At 42.5% G+C, this 27513-nt stretch overlaps 2 protein-coding genes across 4 annotated transcripts; both read left to right on the top strand.

The window, feature by feature from the left end:
- Positions 1-53: 53 nt before the first annotated feature.
- On the top strand, positions 54-7956 carry LOC135501486 (ankyrin repeat domain-containing protein 45-like). Of its 3 annotated transcripts, none has more exons than XM_064793626.1 (6): positions 54-454; positions 714-881; positions 1186-1280; positions 2035-2173; positions 3167-3206; positions 6875-7956. In XM_064793626.1, the coding sequence occupies exons 1-5, from the start codon at positions 151-153 to the stop codon at positions 3196-3198; spliced, it is 738 nt and encodes a 245-aa protein (XP_064649696.1). In that variant the 5' UTR covers positions 54-150; the 3' UTR covers positions 3199-3206; positions 6875-7956. The 3 variants fall into 3 exon arrangements, with proteins under 3 accessions (XP_064649696.1, XP_064649698.1, XP_064649699.1); XM_064793628.1 differs by lacking the exon at positions 6875-7956 and adding an exon at positions 4206-6865; XM_064793629.1 differs by lacking the exon at positions 3167-3206.
- Positions 7957-9929: 1973 nt separating this feature from the next.
- On the top strand, positions 9930-27195 carry LOC135500952 (complement factor B-like). The gene is made up of 17 exons (XM_064792668.1): positions 9930-10064; positions 10931-11001; positions 11346-11570; positions 12100-12276; positions 12635-12931; positions 13245-13436; positions 13697-13885; positions 15018-15197; positions 16439-16671; positions 17487-17664; positions 18286-18396; positions 19397-19660; positions 22412-22554; positions 23114-23228; positions 23734-23949; positions 24546-24827; positions 25319-27195. The coding sequence occupies exons 2-17, from the start codon at positions 10941-10943 to the stop codon at positions 25453-25455; spliced, it is 3000 nt and encodes a 999-aa protein (XP_064648738.1). The 5' UTR covers positions 9930-10064; positions 10931-10940; the 3' UTR covers positions 25456-27195.
- Positions 27196-27513: the final 318 nt, after the last annotated feature.

Genomic DNA, 27513 nt, shown 5'->3' with positions numbered 1-27513 from the left:
CAATCAGATTAGCGTTCACAAACAAAGCTAGGAAGAAATGACGTAAAGTTGTTGTTGGATTCGGGGATTTCCCCAGAATGGAAGACAGAGTTGCTAAGCTTTGAAATTATCACACATTATTTGTCAAATTACCTACATTCCTACATAAATATGGCAAACGATACTGTGCCAGATGAAGCCCCTACTGATGGAGAACAAGTAGAGGCCCCTGCTGACCCCACTGCTGTGAACATTGCCATAAAATATGCTTACAAAGGCGATGCCTCACGAATCGTCAAAGCATTTGAAGATGCTGAAGACCCCTACAATGAGGTCATTCAGGATCAGATTCATGTTAGGTCGGAGAAAGATGATGGTAAAACACCGCTTGATGTAGCAGCGATGCTCGGGAGGACCGATTACGTTAAACAACTTATTGAAAGGGGCGTAGATGTCAATGTTGTTTCATGCAAAGGTACGGCATTGTTGTCATATGAAACTGTCGGTGTCATGGAACTTTGGTCCAGAATATGAAGATAGTACTATTTGCGCATAACTGACATGACCTCTAACTCATATCTCCTTCAAGAAAATACTGCGTTGCGCACCTCCGCAGATCATGCATGATTTGCAGTTGACAACAACACAGCGCCTCTTCCAGTTCCTACAATTAAAAACTTTAGCATGTTTGAAAAGATTTCATTGCCCATCGTACACTCTTCTCTTCCCCACAGGTTATACTGCCCTCCACAGAGCAGCAGCTTGGGGAAAGATAGAGGCACTCAAACCATTAGTGGAGGCTGGGATCGATCTGCAGCTGAAGACGGCTAGTGGTGAGCGTGCCAGAGAGGTGGCGCTGCGGTACAACCAAACTGAATGTGTGGACTATTTGGACTGGGCAGGTAACGTGGAGATTTGGTGTGCTCAGAGATTTATTGTGCTCAATTTTCTTGCAGGAGGGAAGGGCGCTCTATATATGAAGAGAGAGAAACATGAAGGAAACCCTGCAGTGATACACATTTACCTGATATCTTGTTCCTCAACAAAGAAATGTTGGTGACCTTTTTGGTTTGAGATAAGTTGCTAGTTTCTAAAACTTATTTAGTGCATTAGAGTTTAAAATTTTCCATTTGCCTCCCAAATTGCAAAAAATCATGACAATATTATGATGGTTGTGACTATTTCAATTTCTGTTTATCTTTTCAGAGGCCAAGGTTGCACTTTTGGATGCTATCAAGAACCTTCGTGAAACTGTGGCGGACCCCGAGAAAGTTCAGGGAAGATTGACTAAAGATGACAAGGTAATTCATCATTCAGGGTGTCCACAGAATGAATCGGGTGAGGAGAATCTAGCTTGGCTATGGATGATGTTTGCTGGTGCGCCTGCCTGTTCGATATGCCCCAAGCACCTCTTCCTCATCTTCTTTGTCTTCTTCAGCGTTTTCTTTGCACTCGGAGGTGATTTTCTCCGGGGTGTATTCCTCCTCCAAGGCGGGATGAACATCGTTTATGCGTGCGACTTTGATGAGGCACTCATTGGACTTTTGGGGGACTTTTGGGCCTTATGACTTTGTCCTCGAGTAGACTTTGAGTCCACTCGGAGCTTTTCACTTGATATGTGACCCACCACAGCAAAATGGGTCGCATGTCGCGCAGAAGGAATATAAGGATATAATAGAAGAAATTGATACACTCGGATTTCACAAAAGGCAGACAATAGTGAAATGAACAACCAGTCCGTCTCAACATGTCAAGTTCGAAGCGATATTTGACTCATTTTGCTGTGGTGGGTCACATGTTCTTTTGCCTGCTCTGGCAAAGACACCAGGTACGATGAGCCTTGGTTTTACATCTTATTTGAAGGACAAAGCATACTACTTTCTAGAGTTGAGTGTCTGCTAGAGGACACTAAGTTCAAACAGCAGTGATACGAGTCAAAGCAACAACTTCCTGATTATGAGCCTGGCACTCGCACCACTGACCGTGAGTGACATTTACCCCCAAGCCCTCTTGGGTCCAGGTTAAAGATGACGGGGCTTATTTTTTCTCTTTTAGAACGTCAGCCTGACGGCGTGCAATGAGAAACAGGACTGGGTCGACGTGACGACCGACGCCACAACACAAGACTTCATTCTTCAGAGACAAGAGCTCGATGAGGTACTTGCTCCAGTTTGGATCAAGCTGACCGAACCACGTAAGTATTTTTTTTTCAGGTTGTTTCAAGTCTAGTCTGATTTAAAAAAAAGATATTAAAAAAATGGATATTCAAAAATAAAACTTGGCACATTGAAAGATGTACATGAAAGATAAATAACCTGGAGATCTCATCAAAATTCATCCAGAAATAGGCAGTACAGAGGCAGAGGAGAAAACGTCCGAATCAATGCACTATGTCAGTGTACATGAATAGATACAAATAGGTACAATTGATTTGTTACCATGGTTACTGAAATGTAATTCCTCCCGGGTCCCAAAATAAGACTTTGAAGAAATCAGTTCAGTAGGCATGAAAGGACAGTGACGCTGAAAGGGTGGATGTCGTCCTGGGTGCCGACAAATGGTACCCAGGTTCGAGATCGACTGGACAATAAGCACCCTGGGTGCCATTACACTAGACAACCCAGCTTCTTCTACACTTTTTCTATACCTACAACCGAGGTTGGCCCCACGCTCACGGAGGTCACGTGTCACGATAACCATCATTTTGCAAGATGGCGACCGTCCCTGTTTCCAACCGCGCTCTAAAAACCTTTTTTTTCATCTCTTTTTTCATTCTCTGAATCTATCCCTCCTACATACCTTTTCTGAATAAATCATCCGAAATGTGCTTTCAAAGACCTATAGGCCTAAACGCTTTTTTTTCTGTTTATCTTCTTTTTATTTCGCGCACTGCTAATGCCGCAAGTACCACGGCGCGAGATAAAACGAGATTGCAAGAAACGTCCTCGTCCCTAAGATCCGTAAGCCAGGCAAAAAGAAGCTGGGTGCTGTTTGTCTAGTGTAACAGGCACCCAGGGTGCTTATTGTCCAGTTGATCTCGAACCTCGGTACCATTTGTCGGCACCCAGGACGACATCCACCCTTTCAGCGACAGTGGCATTCACTGATTTTTGTCTGTGCAGCTGATTTTCACATGCGCTTTTGATGAGAATTGCATGATAGCATTTCTGAATGATTTTGCTTTCAGTTGTCATACCAGCGCCCTCGCATAAGAAATAACTGCTGAGGTTGGTACAATAGGAATCCCATAAAGCTCCTTGGGTGGTTCTGCAGGGCTTTCGATCTCTAGTAGGCTAATCAAACCAAGCTTTTACCCTAGCAAAACTCAATTTTAGATAGAGTATTTCATCGATTCAGTGCAGCAGACTGGCACAGCTTGAAACGTTATTTGGCGTTACTTGACACATTTGACGACAGCTTTACACGCCAAAGCCAAGATTTTACACACAACCGCACTGTTTGTTGGCAAATTCAATTGAGATTTAAGATGCACGCACATAGATTTCTAATACCTTATATTTGGTCAATTCGCCCTTAGGAAAAATGTTTTCTCAGTTACACCATGGTAAAGACTAGTCATATCAATTCTTGATGTAATGCATGAACGGAGCCTAGGTGCTCAACTGATGCAAGGACAAACTGCAGCATTAGCCCAACTTAACATTATCTCCTTCTGATTCCTTTCATTTACGAGAGTAGCATCAGGGCTTAATTCCAATGTGACTACTAACCCTGATTGAGCAAGGTACATCGTCCTACCAAATGCTCCATAATTTTTTTGACCGAAAACTCAAAGTCAGAAAACTAAAAATGTTGTTTATTTTCGTGAATCACAAAAAAAGCGGCATGAAATTTTGGTGGGTTACAGTACTGAAGATTCCTTCTTTTGTCTTGTTGTGCATATCTCAATTTGAGAGGTTCAGATTTTGATCTGATTTTGACAGATATCGCAATTCAGGTTTGCCTGTTGTCAGAAATGTAATAAAAAAGTGTCTTTATATCTGGTCTGCCTAAGGGACTCCATACCTCTGGCACAAATCCAAATAGGACTACGGCACCGGTAATGATATGATATGAATGATATGATTCAAAACAATCAATTCGGCTTAATGACGCCGATCAAAGAAAATATATCATTTTGTTCTCGTTTTTGGATCAACATCTAAACCTCTCTATTGTCTATTTAATGTGGTATTATAACCCATATCTTTTCTTCCCGACTTCAGGAGAGGTTGTAAGTAGCATACAATTACTTACGACGCACGAGAATCTGGGCGCATTGCCCGTCTCGTATCGTGTCAATCAAGAGTGATATGATTTGTACTTATTGACCTGCAACCGAAGTGGTATTCCCTGATGTCAGGGAAGATACCCTTATTTTCCTCACCTCTCCCCAAGATTGGTCGTGTCACAATTCCCGTTTTTGAATGATTTCAATCACTATCCAGGATTTCATTCAAGAGTTGTCTGTATCATCAGTTATTTTCTAAAAGTGTACAGTTGAGAAGTGTAAAAATGTAAAAGTGTACAGTTGAGAAGTGTGAAAATGTAAAAGTGTACAGTTGAGAAGTGTGAAAATGTAAAAGTGTACAGTTGAGAAGTGTGAAAATGTAAAAGTGTACAGTTGAGAAGTGTAAAAGTGTAAAAGTGTACAGTTGAGAAGTGTGAAAATGTACTAAAAGTCGTTGTGGTTTCTTGGAGTGTTGTTTTCCATTTGAGAGGAGAGTGCTGTGATGTGAATCTAGATTTCCTCGGCGAGGTGGTTGACTGTGACTCGGAGAGGTGTAGTTGGAGTGTTGTTTTCCATTTGAGAGGAGAGTGCTGTGATGTGAATCTAGATTTCCTCGGCGAGGTGGTTGACTGTGACTCGGAGAAGTGTATTTTCTTGGAGTGTTGTTTTCCATTTGAGAGGAGAGTGCTGTGATGTGAATCTAGATTTCCTCGGCGAGGTGGTTGACTGTGACTCGGAGAAGTGTATTTTCTTGGAGTGTTGTTTTCCATTTGAGAGGAGAGTGCTGTGATGTGAATCTAGATTTCCTCGGCGAGGTGGTTGACTGTGACTAGGAGAAGTGTAGTTTCTTGGAGTGTTGTTTTCCATTTGAGAGGAGAGTGCTGTGATGTGAATCTAGATTTCCTCGGCGAGGTGGTTGACTGTGCCTCGGAGAGGTGTAGTTTCTTGGAGTGTTGTTTTCCATTTGAGAGGAGAGTGCTGTAATGTGAATCTAGATTTCCTCGGCGAGGTGGTTGACTGTGACTCGGAGAAGTGTAGTTTCTTGGAGTGTTGTTTTCCATTTGAGAGGAGAGTGCTGTGATGTGAATCTAGATTTCCTCGGCGAGGTGTAGTTTCTTGGAGTGTTGTTTTCCATTTGAGAGGTGAGTGCTGTGATCTGAATCTAGATTTCCTCGGCGAGGTGGTTGACTGTGACTCGGAGAGGTGTAGTTTCTTGGAGAGGTTGTTGCTGAGAATCCACAGGGTGATGACATTGTCAAAAAGTGCGAGCCTTTCATTGATGATACTGAGTTGCTGTTGTTTGAGTGCTAAAGTTTCTCCTTAATTTCATAAGTGAGTTTTGGCAATTAAAAATAAAGTCGCTCCTGTATTATTATTATTGTATATTTATAAGTGTCATCCATTGGTACAATAATGGCCAGTCATTTATGGTTTACAAGACACTATTTCAATTTTGGTCCTGTTCGGGGGTTTCTGCAGGAGCCCGCGCCATCGGCTGTTGGTGCTGTGGAGACTAGCTATTAGGGGGCGTTACGCACCTTAAGCGACGATACACAAAATGTCGTCACCACCCCAGCCTACTCGTGATTGCTCAGCTACACCACCAGTCGCTAATGTATTCATATTGACTTCATATGATACAATAGTCATACTGGTCTGTATATGACCATAGGCACCACCATTTCGAACACCACTCGAAATCCTGTAGCAAATAGAAACTCTTTCCAAACGTAGTGCATGCCAATTTCGAGGGTGGGAGTCAGTTGGTTGTTTTCCAGAGAATGGACTCCCACCCTTCAAGTTGGCTTTCTCATCATTTTTGAAGGAGTTCTAATTGAATAGCATTCCGCGACGTTACTATTTATAGCTCACAAGTTCATTTGAATAAGATATTGATGACGTTTTAGTCACGTGACAGTCGGACATCGACACTTATTTCTACGCATTTGAGCTTATTTCGAAGTCAATTATCTTTGACCCTGCATTGTTTTTAGCATGAATGATACCATAGAGTCAGAGAGAGAAATATTCAGAACAATTATGTAGTATTTCCAACACTCGGACATGTGCCAGATTGAATCTAACTGCCCTAGTTAGAAAGCCTGAATCCATTACGAAACCGCATGTTTGTCCGACATTGCCTGCAATTCAGCGATGGGGAAATAGAGGGCAGCAGCTGCAGTGACGTCATCTTCGCGGAATGCTATTTCAGAATTTAAAAGTCGAGCCAAAGTGGTGTAGTACCTGTTGTCTACCCTTGGTCATTGACATCAGCAGGTCAATAGGTATAATAGGAAGTGTTTATTCTCGATTTGCCAGAACTCACTATTGTATTTATCCATCCCTTCACATTTTTTTAATAACCAGGGTGGTGGTAAAAACGTATGGCGTACCTTGTGTAAGAATTTCAATGGAAATGATGGACGTATGTGCATTTCAGCACTGGCCAGACCCAAGAGACAAATCAAAGGCATTGAGCATGGAGAAAGTATCACGTCGGAGGTTGACGTCATGCACTACAATGTCCTGTGCATGCACCAATTTTGACGTCGTGATGACATCAAATCGTAATAGTTAACCTGAAATATGACTTTGCAAATCCTGCCTATATTAAGTCATTTCTATCAGAATTTTAACATGTCCGTTTTCCTTTTGCTCTTCAAGCCCCAGAAAAGCCGGAAAAAAAGTAGTATGTCGCCGCCAAACTTGAACTAGAAGAGTCAGCAACAGCATGTTCTGCGTACCTCTGAAGGACAGCTCACCAGCCAGCCATTAATGGGAAATCATCAATTACAATCGGATGGGATAGATTCAGGCATGAGGCACATTGTCTGTGATTTTGAACTCTCTTGTGCACAATGCAAATGAGCGATTGTTGTTGCTGCGACTGTGACATGTTCCCGTGCAACCAAAATTGCTATGATATATATCATAGCCAGCAATCACTGAACCTGCAGACAAGAAATTCTTTCATTGTACATGGAAGGTTGCGATGACAAAATCGCTTGTTTGCATGGCTCTTTAATGAACAGTCCCTCTTGAATAAATTTTTATTTAAATTTAGGGCTGCAAAAATTAAGGGTCTACAATACACTTAATACCAGTATTCAAAATAGCAGCTGTTTCTAGGAGGGCAAGGAAAACGTGTCGAAAGTTCTTTAGATGAAATATGCTGACTTATAAGGCCACGTGTTTTTTATTTCTTGGTTTACGGGACTGACCGACTTGCTTTTTTGGGATTTTGGAAAAAAAATAAAATCTGAAAATCATCGATTTTTTATTCTATTTTCCGCCCGACCCATCATAATTAGATAAAATAATGAGAAATAAAATAAAATCCACTGTATAGAGCAGTGTGATAACCAATGTTTGTGCACTTTCACAACTTATCAGCCATCTAGATGAGGGAAATAGCCCCGACTAAGACATTGCGCCTTGTTCTGAAAAAAAGTGAACTTTGATTCCAGCAGTATTTGCTTGATTTTATTTCTTCCGATCATACATAGCTATTTGGGTTATTTTTATTTTAAATTTTATTTCGACCACCCGACCATACATTTTTTAAAGCTCTTCCCGTACACCAAGAAATAAAATACATGTGGCCTAATATGTTTATTAAAACTCTCTGTTATCAAAAAAAAATTTCATGTTGATATTTAAGAAAAGGAGGCGACTTCCTCATATTTCCGTCCAATTGTTTAATTGTATCATATTTTGTAAAATAAAAAAAGTCTGTTTTACATCGATTTGTCAGTTGATGTTATTTTTCTATTCAATCATATACAGTAGAACCTCTCTATTAAGGACACCCTTGGGACTGACATATGCTGTTCTTATTAGAGAGGTGTCCTGATTACAGAGGTCAATTCGAATGAAAATGCCAGGTTTGGGCCCAAAACCAGTGTCCTTATTAGGGAGGGTGTCCTTAGTAGAGAGGTGTCCGCTAAGAGAGGTTCCACTGTACATCACACCATACTGATCATAGTATTGGGCGGGGGGGGGGGGTGTATGTGACCCCCTTGGCTGGTTTCCTGGCTTACCACTGCCAGTGGTGTGATCATCATCTCTCAACTGGTAGCTGCAGTGCATTTGGCATTGTCCCAGCAATTGCTCAAGTGGTTTTGCTGAGCACACTTGGTGTCTGTGCTCTTGCTGAAGAGGTTGTTGCAGGGCAATTGACATTTTCCCTGCTGTTACTTGCGGTCCCGCTATCAGGATACCTCTGTATATCCAACCGTATTTCTTTGTCGCCACACGCATCTGATGAGTCTCTCTTGACGAAACCGCATTTCCTGCACCTTCATGACCTGTCAGGCACACATGGTTGCTTCATACCATCAGTGCACGGTGCCCAGTACCCAAAATCCTTCATTTTGGTCGTCTCTTGTTGCCATGAGCAACAGAGCATGCAGGCTCAAGCTACGATGTCACTGATGACGTCACAAGGATGCCATGACGTCATCATGATGTCATGACGTCGGGTCAACAGTCACAGCTGTCAGACAGTCCCTGAATGATCTCTTCATTCAGTTGCGGTCATGCAGGCGCAGTGGACACCAAATTGCCACGTCAACATCATTTGTTATCCCTGCTGTTACTGTAATGATTGTTGCAAGGCATTTGACTTCTGCGCTGTTGTTTTAAGGGTTGTCACAGGGCATATGGCATAATCCCTGCTGTTGGATTGCTACTGTTTTCCCAGGTCTATTGTTGCATAATTGGTTTACTATTCCCCCTGGTCATTCTCGAAGGGCCCGTCTGTCCTTAATTTGGAGTTGAGACTTTTCACTGGTTCTTGCATGCAAAACTCACTCCAGTTCTTGCCGAGCTACACTGGCTGCCTGTGCGCGAGCGCATTCAGTTCAAGTTAATTCTTCTCACTTATAAAGTATACCATCATTTGGCACCCAATTACCTCAACGATCTCCTCGAACATTACACACCCCCTCGCTCCCTTCGCTCTGGATCTATGGACCTTCTAAAGGAAAACAAATACAGACTAAAAACTTTCGGAGGACGATCCTTTTCCATTCTTGCGCCTCAGGTGTGGAACTCACTACCGTCCACCCTGAGAGCTGCACAGGACGTCAATACTTTCCGCAGAGACTTAAAAACATATTTGTTTGTGCAAGCTTATGAGCGCCTGTGAACATTGTTCCAGTGATACGGGCGCTATATAAATGACAATTTCATTTTATTTCATTTCATTTCAAAACTGGTTGCAACTGCCTGTCTCTGAGCTGCTTCTGGTGTCTTTATCTCTGCTACTTCTGAAATGGTTGTTGCCTAATTACTGGACTGATTATTGGCATAATATTGCATGAGCTAATGTAAAAACCGAGATTTATAATCAACACAACCGGCTATAGGCCTAATGCTTCTTATTATTCATCACTTAGTCAGTTTTACTTATCTCTAGTGCTTGATAAAAAACAGACTGACGGATAAACAAGTAAAAAATACATGAGCATACTTGACATCAATTTGTATGACGTTAGTGAACTTTTCTTTCTAAAGTCTGTTTAATCAAATTAAGAGCAGGATATGACTGACCCCATTCAATAAGACTTCCTCTTTCTGTAGAACAAAGATTGTAGTTGATTTATTGCCGGAGTGATTTAAATCTGATTCATCCTAACTAGACTGAGAAACTTAGACTCATTACTATAGATAATCTGTGCATGTATTGATACTTGCTTTGGTGAAATTAGATTGTCGGTTTTTGATTTTCGATATCAGATGTCACATCCTAGTTTGGGAATTACTCCCTCATTCTTTGAACGGCTGATAAGAACTTGTGGAAAGTTTGTAGTGGGTGTACGTCTGTAATTTCACTGCGGAAAACTGTTGGAGGGTAAGTATTTTGTTTATTTATTTGCCTATTTCACTTGGCTTACATGTAATTCTCATTTTGCTTATACATGTAGTTCATTATTGTCCTCTCCAGATTCTTATAGGCCGGGAAAATGCCCTCGTCCCATCCTCCAGAAATTCTTCTCAGTTTATACAATGCCCCCCCCCCCCCATTTCATGAAAAATCTGAACTGAAAAATCAAGTTAACATGTGGTATTCATTGCAGGATTCGATCAAGTAATGTTTATGGCATAAAATATGATATCATTCACATAGTCCCTGATTCGATTTGGTTCGTTTTAAGTTGTGCATGGTGCACCTGATGGACCGTTTCATTTACTCGTTTATTTTGGCTTGTTTAAACTTAAACGAGCAAAAATTAAGTGGGCCTGAGTGAATAAAAGTGCTTTATCACTTCATGCAAATATTAACCTAAACGCTTGCAATCCTTATAATACATCCGAACGTGATCTTTAGTTTCATGTTTAGAATAATCGTTTAGTTTGGCTTGTTTTATTTGACTCGTTTCAACAATTACATACTAGACCTCCCGCACCTGCCACAGTGTAATCCTCCTCCTGATTGGCTGAAGCTGTTGATTTCCTTGAGGTCTGACTTTTCCTAGGTCGTAGTGTGGGAGCCGTATGGAGCCATTGTGGTGGTTACAGCTAGGCCGCTAGTCCGAAAACCAGCTTTTGATTCGCGAAACAGATCTTTCTCGTGGTGAATATTTTTGGACCACCCTGTAGCATATGCAGATTCATATTCAGGATGTCCTGGATAAGGACAATGTCACTGATGTAACATAATCTGATACATATTAAGAATAGCGGACCTTGATTGGTTTTCCCACTTCGACATTTCAGCAAAGACAAGATGTCCAGGGTTGCTTATCTGGGCCTTTTGTCGCTGGCCTACATCTTACAGTCACATTTGGGTGAGTAGTTGATCAAGTTTTTTGATAAGAATGAGTAATATTAACACTTTTAGTGCTCACGCTAGGCCTATTTAGGAGGGCACTGAAGTTCACAATTGAGCCATGTTAAAAACTGCCTCGCAACTACTGGCAAAAACTATCAGAAATCGGCATCAGTGTGATACTACCAGTGGCGGTGCATAGTGTCAAGTTGACACACTATCCCCCTGGCAAGGTCAATCATACCCCAAGTTGTCCCTTTAAAAACGATTCGTGTGCCAAAGTTGTGTCATTGCAAGTCGTGTGTCATAAGGCAAAGTGTCATTTTCAAAAACATTTTCGATTATTTCTTTCTTCTCTTTAAGCTGTTGGATCCTGCAATAACCCACCCTCACTAGGTCCTCATGGCCTTATTCGGGTCCTCCCAGGCAGTGTCACCCAAAGGATACAAGCAGTGTACGAGTGCGAACATGGTTACTTCCTGGCGGGGCCGGGGAAACGAAGATTAGGTGTTGATAGTTTTATACGAGTATGCATAATAGGCGCATGGCCAATGCCAAGAGGACTCCCTCGGCGCCCGCAGTGTTTATGTGAGTACCTATTAGACGTCCTTTAAGACAGGTGTTAACTGTTGGAAGTCCTGTTAGATAGGTGTCTGCTGTTGGTCATCTTAGTCATCTTGTCAGAGAGATGTCTAATGTACAGTTAGTCACACTGTTAGATAGATTCCTACCGTTAGTCATCTTGTCAGAGAGATGTCTAATGTACAGTTAGTCACACTGTTAGATAGATTCCTACTGTTAGTCATCTTGTCAGAGAGATGTCTAATGTACAGTTAGTCACACTGTTAGATAGATCCCTACTGTTAGTCATCTTGTCAGAGAGATGTCTACCATTAGTCTTCTTGTTGGATAGATGTCTTATGTACTGTTAGACATCTTGTAAAATAGATGCCTACTGTTAGACATCTTGATAGACATATGTCTACTGTTAGATTAAAGATGCCTACGGTTAATCGTTTTGTTAGATTGATGTCTACTGCCAGACATCCTGTTAGATAGATGTCTACTGTTAAACTAAGCCTCTTTTTTACCATCTCATAACCCTCCTTTGCTGCAGTGAAATCAAAATGCCATGCCAACCCAACAAGCCCTAGGAACGGACAAATGGCCGGCCATTGTTGCGATGACCGTGACACTGTGACCTTCACCTGCGACCAAGGTTATACGCTCGCGGGTGCCGAGATTCTGCAATGTTCCGAAGGTCGATGGAACGGTTCCGCTCCACAGTGCACAAGTAAGTAGAAAGTGCAACCTCTCTATTAAGAAAACACCTGAAACTGGCAAATGTCCTTAATTGAGAGGTGTCCTGATTACAGAGGTCAAATTTAATTGAAATGACCAATATTAGACCAAATGCAGGGTCGTTAATAGAGAGGGTGTCCATAATAGAGAGGTATCCGCTAGGGGTGGTTTCCTTGTATAGCCACAATCTAGCGCACACAAGGATATTTCCGGCCAGTTGAGCGTTACAAAGTGGCACCGGTGGGTATCCAACCCTGAACCTCATAATAAAAGTCAGGCGCTTGACCTTTGTGCAAACGCGCTCCACTGCGCTTTATCCTTCCTTGAAGTATTTTCATCCATCCATCTAGGAGGTCCAGTCTGCCAGAGTCCACAAAAACCCAATGGTATTGTGCGGTCCAGAAGATCGGGCCGAACCTTCATGCCCAATGACGTCATCAGTTACAAATGTGACGCGGACCACTACTTTGAGAGGATAGAAGAGAAGGAGAACGACTATGCCAATTATGACGACTCTTCTGATGATGCCAATGCTGATGATGCCTATGCTGATGTGGGGTCGGTGTTCGTTATTTATGATTACGCACCGCGCAAGATCAAGTGTATGGGAAATGGGCGATGGAACATGCCTTTCCCAGATTGCCACGGTATGAATTTCTTTCTCCAACACTGGCCTGTGATTGTCGGTCTCTATCTTGGCCTCCAACCACAGGCCTTTAATTGTAGGTCCCTACCCAGGCCTACAACCACAGGCCTTTGATCCTGCCTACAAGTGTAGGTGTCTACCCTCGCCTACAACCAGGCCCGCCTTTGACAGTCGGTGTCTTATTGGAAACGAATTGAAGGGAATTTCCGAACCTGGCCTTATCTTCGTGAACCCCTAATTTTCACGAAAATATGCATGTGACAGTCTTTCCAGTCACTTTTGTCATGTCAAATCTTTTCTTGTGTTCATTTCAGCGTTCACGTGTGACCCCCCTTCTCCGATTCGAAACGCTGTCATCGACTTCCAAGGGCCCCAGAGTTCTCAGTACAACGGTGGCAGAGTCATCTCCTACTCCTGCAGCCAGGAATATATTCTGGTTGGTCCGAGTCACAGGAAGTGCAGCATGAAGGTCGGAGGATGGACAGGAAATGACCCACAATGCATCCGTGAGTGCTGACTGGTCAGGTCATCCTAAAAACAGTGCCCTACTCTGCAAGCGTCAAGTAAAGTCATCAAAATGAAATGTTGTTCAGTATTTCTTGACCAGCGACTCTGCAGTGCTGCCATCTGGCTGCCTTCTCTGGAATATTGGCCTCGATTTATTTGGTAATTGAACACACTTTGACGGGTCACGGATGGCAAACATGTTCTCAGAGGTGAGTCCAGTGGCCTTGGGCCATTTCATAATTTTTTCCGTTTTCTTCAGAAATTCGCTGCCCGAAACCAGAGGCACCAGAGCATGGCTACATTGATAATGCCCGACTCAATAAAGAGGGCGACACTATCCACATCAGTTGCAACCGTGGTTACACGCTACAGGGGTCGTCCAGCATGACCTGCGGACAGTATGCTGATTGGTCCGGGACAACACCCACATGCCACAAGGTAAACCTTGGTAAGTTACAAAATTTACTATACAGTAGAACCTCTCTATTAAGGACACCCATGGGACTGACAAGTGCTGTCCTTAATAGAGAGGTGTATTGATTAGAGAGGTCAAATTGAATTGAAACAACCAATTTGGGACCAAAACTAGTGTCCTTAATAGAGAGGTTGTCCTTAATAGAGAGGTGTCCGCTATGGGAGGTTCCACTGTAATACCTTAATCCGTTTGTTTTGTGCACCAGATATTCTCGTGAGAAATTAACTTCTTTCTTCTAACATGTACAGGGTAACCTCCCTTAGCGGACACCTCGGTATCAAGGACAACATCGCTATGAGGGACACTAGTTCTGGTCCCAAAGTGGTCGTTTCCAATCAATTTGACCTCTCTTATCAGGACACCTATTCATTAAGGACAGCACTAGTCAGTTCTGAGGGTGTCCATAATAGAGATGTTCTACTGTACTTGCATTGTAACCCCTTTATTTTCTGGCAAGAAGGGGTACACTCGCAAACGTTTTGGATGCGAATATATTCATTTTAAAGGGAACTGGAACCGCCGAGCGATTTATTCAACTTTTCGACTTTCACCGCCCGAGAAAGTCAAACTTCCAACTTCTTATTCGAGTTCAGATTTGTAGCTCCGCCCCCAGTGCCCGAGCATGCGCAGTTCAATTTGTTATTATTGAGAATCATGTGAGAATCACGTGAGTCATGCGATCTTTCATTCATGAGTAAATTGCATAGTAGTGACGTCACTCAATGATTGACAGCTAGGCGCCATGTTTCATTCATGCCTCGTTCTGATCACCCGATACGCGGGAAATGAAAACGAGGTCATACGAACTGGCTTGGCGGTTTCAGTTCCCTTTAATGGTTTTATCATTATAAAATACTTTCACGAACATAGGGCCACAGAAAATAAAGACATTTACAGTACAGTAGAACCTCTCTATTAAGGACACCCTCAGGACTGACAAATGCTGTCCTTAATAGAGAGGTGTCCTGATTGGAGAGGTCAAATTGAATGGAAAGTATCAATTTGGGACCAAAACTAGTGTCCTTAATAGACAGGTTGTCCATGATAGAGTGGTGTCCGCTAAGGGAGGTTCCAGGGTATTTGGACTTAGTCTTTCTGTTGACAGGGAGTGGAAAGTGCCAGGCTCCCGTCATACCGTTCGGTGGGAGAAAAATCGGTCGTGACAGTTATCGCCTGAACCAAGTCGTGACCTACAAGTGCCATGGTAGCAACCGCCTAATTGGCCCGGAAAGCATCAGATGCACGACCGAAGGCTGGTTGCCAAGTCGACAGCCGAAATGCCAAGGTTAGTATCGAGCTCCAATATTGAGGATTTTCTTCTTCTTCTTTCGTTCACCTTGGTGTAAATTGCGTTGCACTGCGGTTATGCGCCAGGAATCCTGGCCCAGTGCATCCGTCTTCGGCAAAACTATTTGACCCATAGCTGGGGGTGGGTTGGTGAGCGCCAGGGCGTATCCACATGCCAGTGGGCCTGCGCACTTCACCTCTGGGGGCCCAGCCTCCTCCAAGATCCCTGATTCAACCTGGAGCCGCAAGGTGTCCAGTTTCTATGGGCCACCACGAAGAGGTACTGCAAGAGTCTTGATAGCGGAGAGGCTATGTACTGGCAGAAGGAGACTTACGCACTTCTGCTCCTCTTTTCGCCCAAAGGCTAGCCAGCGGCAGAAGCTGAAAGCGAGGAAGATAAAGCATCTATACACTAAGCTACTGCACAAGACGCGTCACTCCACCCTGTGGAAAAACCACATGGCCCACATATTGAGGATGTCTATCGGACAATACAGTATTTGTAGTCTACATGTGTCGGGACTTGAAGGTATCATGGGAGAGTACCATTGATGGGTCACTACTAGGACGGTCGGGCCAACAGAAGACATGTTTGCAGCGCGACTTGTAAACCAACTCTGATTTATTGTCACAGAAATGTAAAGAACATGGGGTTGATACAAGCGTGCAATGATTGGCTGATATTACATACAGAGGTGATCTAAATATGGCCCGGAGGTGGGGCTTATGTATGCTAATGATGACGATATGTACCACTTTGTATTGCCAGGTTGCCTGTTGGCATGTTTTTGGCCTCCCTATACGATCGATAGTGATATTGTCCTGGCACGTACAGCCTTCTGTCCAACTTGTGGTTATCTTTTTTCTTCTCTTACTTTGGAATTTTTGCGATGCATGCTTTTAGGCAGTCTGCCCGTTTTCGGTAATGAAGTCAACTGCCCTAGAGTGTTCTGCCCCGGTACAGGGTACTTATTCACCACCGCACTGGGTATCAGTCTTGCCTCCTTTTCAGTTATTAGGGCCCCCTAAAACCAGAAAATCCACCTTTTCAAAAAACGGAATTCAGGCGTTATAAAAACAGAATTCTGTCTTTTTAAATTTGAAAAGCCGATTTTTGAGGTGTCTTTTGGGCTTCTAGCATTTATTAACGGAATTTGCTAAATTAAAAAGTGCAAAGAGTTTTTCCAAAGACAAATTTTCGGGGGTCCTGTCAATTTATTGTTATCCTTCAAATTTCAGTCCCATTTAGCTACGACAACCCGTCAGAGCTTGCCAAGAAGTTCACACGTCTCTTCAATAAACTCGAGAACAAGACAAGCGAAATTGAAAACAGCGTTGGTGATAGGGGGCGCTATCTTGACGTCCACTCCGTTACAGGACTCGACATCTATTTCCTTATCGATTCATCTGCGAGTATCACGTTGAAACACTTCAAAAAAGCAGTCAACTTTGTCAAGGCACTGGTGAAAAAGGTATGTTTTAAAGGGACAGCATAGGCCGCAGCTAGGCAGGCAATATGAAGTGACACCAAGTCGCCAATAGGGGTCTCTCACATCTCACAGTACGTCGAAATGATTCACGCTTGTACGCGAAATACATTTAGTGCTGTACGGTGTATATTAGTCGCCTGAAGATGGCCAAAGTAGGCCCTCTGCCACTGCCTATAGTCCCCCTTTAAGGTGGATGCCATCTTGGATTTTTGGAACATTTCTGCCACTTCTGCGTTATATCGCCATTAACGTCATGACGTTAATTCCCATTAAAACTTTGCGATATAAAGCACAATCTTCTCAGGACGTGGCAATATAATATTGCACAACATTACCCGACTAGACTCCTGAGGTAGTCCACTGCATCGTCTGAATTGGATATCCTTATGGACTGCCACAAATGGCAGGATTAATTGTGTGGCTGGATGATTAGCCAATGGACGTATACCTGCACCATCCTGGCAATGGTGGTTTTCAATGTCCTCTGCCTCTCGATCTTCTTAACCTCTGGTGAAATCCATACCCTTCAAATGTATTGTAGTGGTCGAAAAAGAGCGCCAAATCAGAGCGTCTCCATCAAACGTTGCGTGAGAAAGTTGTAAACTTTATTGAACTTGAAATCCGTTTTATGCAATTACATGTATACAACACTTGAACGGGTGTGTCAAGTAGTTGGAACAGCCACTCTTTGCAGTGGATTTTATTGCTTTTTCTCAGGCGGTTTTGTATACGAGGTAGGACTGTCAAAAACCTGAATCTCAGGATGATACCTGACAGAATCCATTCTATCCTTGTAGGTAGGTGTCACAAGTAAACCGAACGGAGCCAGGGTGGGTGTGACAACGTTTGCCGACGATATCTCTATAAAGTTCGGTCAAAATGATCCAAAAAGCTCTGGGAACAATGGCTTTCACGCAAGTCAGAAGCTGCCACAGGAACAAGTGCTCCAACTTTTGGACAACCTCACGTGGAGCGGTATGTATCTGGCAGAAAAGATTTATTTCTCAAAATGTTTTACCCAAAGTTCAACTATCTCCTGGTCCCAATACTGACAGTGAGGTGTCAATTTCTATTTTAAAACATCTCAAATTGAATATGAAATAATGTGGTTTTAAATGCTTTTGAAATGCTTCCACATTTTGCACCAAGCAGTTATGGTTGCCTGTACCATAACCGCTGAATATCGTTTTGAAATTCCTAGACTCAAATGAAAGCGACGCTCTGATTGGGCGCACTTACTTCTGCGCTCGCTATTTCACCACCAAATGAGGGCAAATGTCTCAGGGGTTTGTGTGCCCGGCCGGAGAAGCGAACTTTAATCCCTGATTTCCTCAGGATGCTCCAGTTCAGTATAAATTCCACTGGCTTTGATTTGCCTCCCTACATGTAAGGCATTGGGTGATATGAATAAAGAGTAGTAAATGCTTTTATCTAAAACTCCATGTACATTTACACTTGGCCTTTCTGTACAAAATTGAAGTAAAAGCATTTGCTAGCCTTTATTCATATCACCCATTGTGTTTTTTTGCGGTGGTTCTGTTATCAAAACAAGCCTCTCCAGTTTTGTCGGCAGATACCTCAACTTTTTTTCCACAGAGGGCAGCACTAATATCAGAGGAGCGCTTAAGTTTGTGCGGACTGTGATGTTACCCATGAGCCTTGATTCTAGGCTGGGAGCCAAGCAGTATTTGTTCCTACTCTCTGATGGTAAGTTAATCTGCAAGTGGATTATAATCAGTCAATCAATGTTGGCATTTGTAAAGGGCTCCAAATTACTCAGCGCGTTGGTATTCTGGAGCGCTTTTTCCCCCAAAGGCAACTGCAAGAAGATGGGCCTTTAGGAGGGACTTGAAAGGCTGGAGGGAATCAATGTAACGGAGCTTTTGCGGGCAGCTGGTTCCACAGTTTTGAAGCAGCTACCGCAAAGGAACGACCACCAAGAGTATGGCACTTCAACCGAGGAACCTCCAGGAACATCGCAGATAATTCCTTTGATAAGTTTCATTGTGTTATTTTTTTCCTCCTCAACCTCGCAGTTAAAAGAATTCAGGCCTGGCTTTAATCATACACTCTCTATTGTCAAAGCCAGCTCACACCTCGGCCTTAAAGGGGTACACCGTTCGTAATTACTTTGTCTTCCAGCAATGCTGAAATTTATATCAAGTATGTATTTACACAATTGAAAATGTTCATATTCAATTACAATTCAAAATTTACAATGAACGGTGTAGGCCTTCAAAGGGACAATATAGGCATTGACAAACTATGCCGTAACATGCGGTAGCCTGGTTTAAAAATAGCTTTTTTAAATGCAAGATGTCGCCCCTTCCAGCAAATTTGACCAAAGGTGGCATATTTCTTTACTATTTGTGACCCACCACGACAAAATGAGTCGCATGTCGCACAGAAGATGAGCCTAAAATGACACCAGGACATAATAGAAGAAATTGATATGCTCCGATTTTACAAAAGGCAGACAATGGTGAAATGAACAACCAGTCTGTCTCAACCTGTCAAGCTCAGAGCGACATGCGACCTGTTTTGTCATGGCGGGTCACATTTGAGGTACATGTAGACACTCTAACATTTTATATGTAGACACCTATTTGGTAATTCTGCATATTGACAAAGATTTTGGTCAACATGACCTACTTGAAGGGTGTAAATAGGTCAAAGGTAATAAAATGTGGGCCTCCTTTCTTTCCAGGGGAAGATAACGTGGGAGGAAGCCCAGAACCTGAAGCCATGTTACTGAAAGAACCGACGAATGGAGACCCACCGATGGAGATTTTTTGCGTGAAGATCGGTTTGGAAGGCGATGCAAAAAGAAATGTGGATAACCAGAAAAAGCTGCGAGCGATCTCGTCCGAAGAGAAGTTTAACCAAAACGGCAGCGACCCGCACTTCTTTCGGTTAAAGAATTTCCCAGCATTCGATATTCTGGTGCAGAAGATAGTTGAAAGGAGCATAGGTGAGAAAGAAACCTTCTTAAAGCGAACTGGAACCGCCGAGCCAGTTCGTATGACCTCGTTTTCATTTCCCGCGTATCGGGTGATCAGAACGAGGCATGAATGAAACATGGCGCCTAGCTGTCAATCATTGAGTGACGTCACTACTCTGGAATTTACTACGAAAACTCATGAATGAAAGATCGCATGACTCACGTGATTCTCGCATGATTCTCAATGATAACAAATTGAACTGCGCATGCTCGGGCACTGGGGGCGGAGCTACAAATCTGAACTCGAATATGAAGTTGGAAGTTCGACTTTCTCGGGCGGTGAAAGTCGAAAAGTTGAATAAATCGCTCGGCGGTTCCAGTTCCCTTTAAGGGGCCGTGCTGTCGAAGTTCTGGTAATTGTGTTATATTTTCACAGGTTACAAAAGTAAGAAGTCCTGAATTTGCCTTCTAACGTCCGGATCCTTTATTCTAAAACTGTTTCACAAGATTTAACACGCCAAAGTCATAGTTGATAAAGTAGTTCGTCGGGATGACGATTCGTGCACGTGACTGAAAAGACTCGGGAGACTGGAATAACTGTAATGACTGCCTGCCGAGAGCGTGCGTACACGCTGTTTTATATCCACGTGCAGCTTTGTCTGCACCAATCAGGGGGCAACGCTGATGCGTCTCCATCAAAGGAGGAGCCGCATCAATGCTGACGTAATTGATCACGTAATTGATCACGCTGGAGAGAATGGAGAATTATAAGTAGACCGTGGGAATTTTCCACGATTATCCACCAGTATCTTATCTGAACCCAATTCCAATAATCCCGCACACTTAATTCCAAGAATTACACATTACAGTGCTACTCATAAGAAAGGTTTTACAATTACTATACAACAATTGACTGTTGGGAGTTGGGATGGAGTGAAATTTTGTCCGAAAAATCGGGGTACAGGAAACAGGATTTGCAACGGGTATCGGAAATTTCGTTTCAACAACCTAACCGGGATGACCAAAAGATTATTTGCCACTGATCTGTGCAGTATAAATACCCTCATTTTGATTGAGTGATTGATATTTGGTGGCTAAATTTCATTATTTTAGCAGAAAGGTATATTTTTTTGCGGAAAAAAAGAAGATCACAACAGAACCTCTCTATTAGGGACACCCTTGCCCTTGGGATTGACAATTGCTATCCGTAATAGAGAGGGTGTCCTTAACAGAGAGGTGTTAGCTGAGGGAAGTTCCGATGTCCGTGCATATATTTTGATAAGTCACGACTGCCCGCAAGTGCATTTTAAGCGGGATTCGCCCAAACCGGAAAATGGTCTTCATTACAACAGGACGTCGGGATAGGTAACTTCCGATTCCCCCCTTCAATAACTTTTAAAGTTCTTACATATGTCAACAGCCCAGCAGTAAAATGTGTGCATGTCACACAGTATCTGCAAAGATCGTATCAAGGTTATCCGAGGGGAATAGACTTTTTTTCGGGACACTGAGTTAGTTTGGGATGAACAACCATGTTTTAGCGGGATTCGGGTAAGTGAGGGAGGGGAAATTGAAATTTGTGTCGGGATTTGCCAAAATTGCCTGTTGGGATTCAGGATGTGACCTTTTTAGCTCACCTCTTAGCAGAGGTGAGCTTATCCCATACCGTGGCGTCCGTCGTCGTTGTCGTCCGTCGTCCGGTAGCAGGGCACGTTTCGTAACTGTTAGAGCTATTGAGTTGAAACTTGGTACACATGTACCCTTATGTAATGACACCTTGGAGGCCAAGTTTCGGTCCGATTCGTTTCATGGTTTGGCCACCAGGGGGCCAAACGTTAAAAGTGAAAATATGCAATATCTCCCTTAATAGTTGTCAGGAAATTTTGAAAAAAATATGGTAGGTACTTCTAGCAAAGGTGCATCATATATCCTCCGGGTTTTTGATTTGACCTCCTTTTCCAGGTCACAGAGGTCAAATGGTGTAAATTGGCCGTTAGGATGTAACGATGGCACGTTTCTAAACTGCAATGACTATTGATCCAAAATTTGGTACACATTTACCCCTAAGTCAGGTAATCTCAGGGACCGAAGTTTGGTCCAATATGATTCACCACTTGACCACCAGGGGGCAAAATCCAAAAACCTTAAAAATGTGATTATTCCTTAACTTCATGCCCGATTGCCACCAATTTGATATCATGGGTACACCTAACCACCATACAGTATATGTCACACGTGTTTTTAATTTGACCTTCTTGTCAAGGTCACAGAGGTCAAATGGCGTACATTGGCCGTCAGGCCGTAACTTTGGCACGTTTCTTAACTGCAATGACTATTGATCACAAATTAAGTACACATGTTCCCCTTGGTCAGGTGATCTCAGGTACCGAAGTTTGGTGCGATCTGATTTGCCGTTTGGCCTCCAGGGAGGGGGCCAAATCCTAAATTCTTCAAAATGCCATTATTCCTAGTAATGACTTGCCCGATTGGCACCAATTTTATATCATAGGTACATCTAATTCTAACAACCATTCAATGTGTCACCCGGGTCTTCTTTGATTTGACCTACTTTTCAAGGTCACAGAGGTCGAATGTACTGTAAATTGGCCATTTTGGGGAAATTGTAATTGCTTGGACCTACATCAAACCTAACAATACATGACACAATACCATGCTCTTTATCCATCTTTCCTCCACATGAGGTGAGCACAATGGCCCTGGCCATTTCATTTAACAAGTACCCCCCTTCCCCCTCTTATCCATCATGTCCGCCTTTTTCAGACTATTCTGAATGCGGCATAGCTGGTGTAGAGACGGGTGTCTCGACGGCCAACATCATTGGCGGTGACGTCGCAACCGAGCATGCTTGGCCCTGGATGGCCAGCATTTCAGTGAAGGCAAAAAATGAAGTTGGTATCAACGCTGTAAGTATGGTGGAAACTCTCTTTTAAGGCCACCTTTGGGACTGACAATTGGTGTCCTTAATTGAGAGGTGTCCTGATGAAAGAGGTCAAATGGAATGGAAACAACCCATTTTGTGACCAAAAACAAGTGTCCTTAGTAGAGAGAGTGTTCTTGATAGAGAGGTGTCCCCTATACAAAGGTGGTACCACTGTATTTTGCTAGTTCAGACTTTGGTGGATTTCACTTATTCACGATTTACCAAAACGAAGAAACAGTTGTGGCATCAAATTTATCATATTCCCTAGGTGAGTTGATCCGGCAGAGAAGACCATGGAAAATCAAAAATTCCTTTAAAATTCCCAAAAATTCCTTTAAAATTCAACCAAAATTACAGACAGAGACGTTCTGTCTCAAGCTTTCAGGGCGTTGAAAATCCTCTCATGCCAACTGGATTTGGATACTCGGATCAACCCATCACCAGTTGACAGTAGGACCCCTCATCACACTACTATTACTTCACTGGAAAATGGGGTTAGAGTATTGAAGAGCAGTGTCGCTCTTATTATCTGACTCTTTCAGTTCAAGCACAGTTGTGGTGGTACCCTCATCAACAGCGAATGGATCCTCACGGCAGCACATTGCTTCCAAGGAGAACTCTATGAACAGAACCTGGGCAGAATACGTGTTAAACTTGGTAAGCAAGAGTCAGCTGGACTATCGCCTAAACAGCTCTGTAACTCGACAGGTTCGAGTTTATGGTGCTTTTGGCCTTAACAAAGTAAAAGTGGTACCCCCTTGTTTACATATATTTACTCTTGGACTAACTGTTCTAAACAGCAGGTGATGCCAATAGTCAGTCATAATGCATGCTATGCTTGCATGCTCGCACGTTATTAGTGTGCAAATGTTTTCTCCATCACTTTATGTTAATTTTGGCTATGTGTGCACTGGGTTTATCTCGTGAGAATTCTACGATAAATTATATTGTTTCCTTATTGCCAATTTGCCAAAAGCGACAAGTTTCTCTGGTGCCGGCACGGCAGTGGTGTGTGCCATTTTCATGGAAACGACTGTCAAAGGAAGCAAATATTGTAGGCATGCTGAGAGCGGTGGATGTCGTGACCAAGAAAAAACAGATAAGTTGTCTAAAATGCTCACGAAACATTTTACGTCTGCTCATTTCTTGTTTAACTATTCAGGTTCAAATCAATGGAAGCTGGAACAGGACAATGATGCGATTGAAGTGAAGTCGATGCACATTCACAGGGGTTTCCCAGTAGATGAAAACAAACTCAAACCTATAACTGCCAACTTTGCGAATGATATTGCTCTACTCCGGCTGAAGGTCTCGGCCAGACTCAGCGACAAAACGAGGACGATTTGCCTGGCGAACAATAGCGCTGAACACAATGCACGTAAGTATTTACCAGTCGGGCAAAGGATGCTTGGTTTGCGTGTTGTCGCAACATCGGGGAGTTTCACCCTTCATGCCCGCACGGTCAACCGTGCTCCTCATGTCCAAGTTGTGTCCACTGCAGCTCGATTTACTACGAGTTGCCCCTAGATTTAGCGGTGTCTTTTCTAAGAATAGGTTTGTGCAAAGAAGTGCACATCTGCACATGTCGTTGTTGATTTCATCGATGAACTCTCAATTTGCTCTGTCAAAAACTCCCTGTTCTACTTTTGGTTTGCCTGACATCCCACCTTGTCCTTTTTGTACTGAGTATAGCCTGTAGTTTCCTGACATCTCATCTTATCCTTTTTGTACTGAGTATAGCCTGTAGTTTCCTGACATCCCACCTTGTCCTTTTTGTACTGAGTATAGCCTGTAGTTTCCTGACATCTCATCTTATCCTTTTTGTACTGAGTATAGCCTGTAGTTTCCTGACATCCCACCTTGTCCTTTTTGTACTGAGTATAGCCTGTAGTTTCCTGACATCCCACCTTGTCCTTTTTGTACTGAGTATAGCCTGTAGTTTCCTGACATCTCATCTTATCCTTTTTGTATCAGTTTACAATGGAACTGTGAAAGGTGTCGTAGCTGGATGGGGATTTCATGAAAACCGCACTGTTAACCTCGGTGAAAGACCTAAGCTTAAGTCGGATGATCTTCGTCAGGTAGAACTGGGCTTGAAGCAGAAAGGTTCCCCAAATTGTGAACCCCCAGATGAGGAGATTGTTGTATGCGCCGGATCATCTGCCATGGAGGATTCGTGCGTTGGTGACAGTGGTGGGCCGTTGATGGTGCACACCGCCAGGAATGCCGCAGGGGAGAGACGCTGGTATCAAATAGGTGAGGTGTTAAGTGTGGGCTATCATTATTAGTGGGGGATCAGTGGCAGGGTGCTTAGAGCACCAGGCTTATAACCAGGAGGTCGTACGTTCAATACTGGGACGGATCAGCACTGTTTCATCTTTGTGTCCTTGGGCAATGCACTTAATCCTACTTGCTTCTCTCCACCCAGGAATCAGCCAACTTGAGCTTTTATTTGTAACTATTATTATTACTGGGCTTTTTATAAAGTCTTTTTCATACTTCAAGCATTGGCGAGTCTTTCCCAGGTATAATCTTGAATGTCAAATTGAACGCAAGTTGTGACTGCATCCAAATCAGTTTGTGACCTCAGATGCGCGACATACCAGTATTGAGGGGGTCAAAATTCACACCAAACTATTACTTTATGAGGTTAATAATACCGATAAAAATTGGTGATTTTCATATAAATTCAGTAGTGAAAGGGTTCAATAGGACGTTGACTAACTCTATGATTGTCACATTTTCAGGGATTGTGTCGTATGGACATGGCTGTGCCTTCGGCAACAAGAAACCTTACGCCCGATACACAGACGTCCGTCACTATCAAGACTGGATCAAGGACACCATTAAAAAAGCGACTGAATTCGCAGATCAAAGCAACTAAGAACCTTACTTTTACTCACCGCGGAAATAAGCAATTTATATCGCTGTGACCTGCAATTAAAATTGCTGCTGTGTGCAACAAAATTATCTCTCTTCTGCGGGTAAAACTAATAATCGCTCGGTTTGATATTGCACAGCTGCAGGTCACTGCGATTTCCAATTTTAGTTGTGGGTACGGCAATGACCACGGCAAACAAGCGATTATCGTCACATGTGATTTAAATTGCAGGTGTAGCAGCATTTTGAATTGAGAGTTTGCTGGGCGCTTTAAGGACTGGGTCTTACCATTATTGTCTAACATCAGAAAATATTAGATTTTATACTCTAGAATCTCAGGCTTAAAGCTGATGGGTCAGATATATCCTCCTGCATTTATATTGTTACAACAGATACAGGAGAAGTTTCTCAATTGATTTATTTGTCTGTTTGGTCAGATGTTGAATCAAGTGCTGCGTGGGACCCCCCAAAAAAAAAATTGCTGATTTGTAGCGAAGGCTTATAAATCCCAAAGTCGTTTTGCCTCAGTAAAATATCCTTCATTTTTAAATCAGCTTTTCACATGTAAAAGGGCCTTTGAAGAAGCATTAAGAGTTAACGAAAGGCACGATCATTTTGGCTAGGACTTGAAATCCTCTTAAAGCAATATGAAGTGAACGCCAATTTCAAGGGCGGGAGTCTCTGTTCTCTTGAAAATGAAAAATAAATGACTCATCCCACCCTTGAATGTAGCATTCACTTTGTTTTGATAGAGTTCTAATTGTTTCTTGATTTCAAGTTCTATCCATAATCGTAGGGGTACACCGTCCGTAATTACTGGTGGTCCACGAAAATAGAAATGCAGTTATACACAATGCTGTAGTGCAGTTATTGTGCATGCAAATTTGCTGAAACTTTGTATGAGTTGTATTTGTAAATCGGTCTATACAGCGGCCTTGTTGAAGTTCATATTCAGCTCGTATTTACACAATTGAAACTTTTCAAATTCGAATACAATTTTTTTACGAACGGCGGCATTACCCCATTGAGGCCTGCTGCCCTATGAAGGTGATGAAGTCAAATCAAAGATGTTGTATTGTATTTCATTATCGACCAAAAAAACATACCAGGGTTTTATTTACATAAATGAATTACTCTAGACTTTGACTCTATCGACTCGTTGTCTGCCCTGAGAATTTGCACCAGGCTTCAGATACTGGTATCTGAAAACTATTTCACCAATTACAGGCTATTGGCAATTTCACAAGTCATCATTGGAAACATTTCATTAAACCGATTGGAAACGTTTTATCAACCTGAAAGAAAAAGCAGTTGCTTGATTGCATTTTACTTCCAGTGATTGCTTCAAGAATTTGACTCAAGCTTATTACCCTGAAGTAAAAGTATCAATGATTACTTGAGCTTTAAGCTATTTTGCTAAGGTTCCCTTGAGGACCTTTGCAGCCCTGGCTGTACAATTTGCTATATACATATATTTTTTAGCCGAGGCAAGATGAAAAAGAAGAGAAGAAAATGTTGACCAAAGTAAAAGACACTAGATATTTAACTGCAAGAACAGTCACAAAAAGTCTACGTGACTGTGAGCAGTTCCAAACAAAAGATGTTTGTCAGCAGCAATGCGACAGTGACACATTTGGATTACAGATTTCAGACTATTTTACAATCAAAATGAATTATATCTGCTAGCCATAGTTGCATTGAATATAATTGAAAAATATATAGATAAAATAAAAATGGGTTGTTATTGTGTGTTGTTTGGAATCATTTGGTATTGTAGAAAGGTGCATCCTGAGACTCATGACAGTTTCAAAATCAGTTCGTGAGTTCAAGCCTGGTTGTTTCTGAAGAAACACAGTTTTTTTCCCAAACTGACTAAAACAAATCTATAGTTCGTTTGTTTGCCAAAATAAAAAATTGCTGCCCAAGATTTTATTTTTGCAAATAAACTCGGTTATCTGTCCAAAAAGTTACAGAGTTTCTTTTACAGAGTGGCTCAATAAAAATGTTACACTTACAAAATGGTTAATATCTATTATAATTTTGGCATCTACCTCAAACATAC

This window comes from Lineus longissimus, chromosome 17 (genome assembly GCF_910592395.1).
Source record: "Lineus longissimus chromosome 17, tnLinLong1.2, whole genome shotgun sequence".
Lineage (NCBI taxonomy): Eukaryota > Metazoa > Nemertea > Pilidiophora > Heteronemertea > Lineidae > Lineus > Lineus longissimus.
The sequence above is the reverse complement of the archived record's forward strand: the minus strand, read 5'-3'. Positions and strand labels throughout refer to the sequence as shown.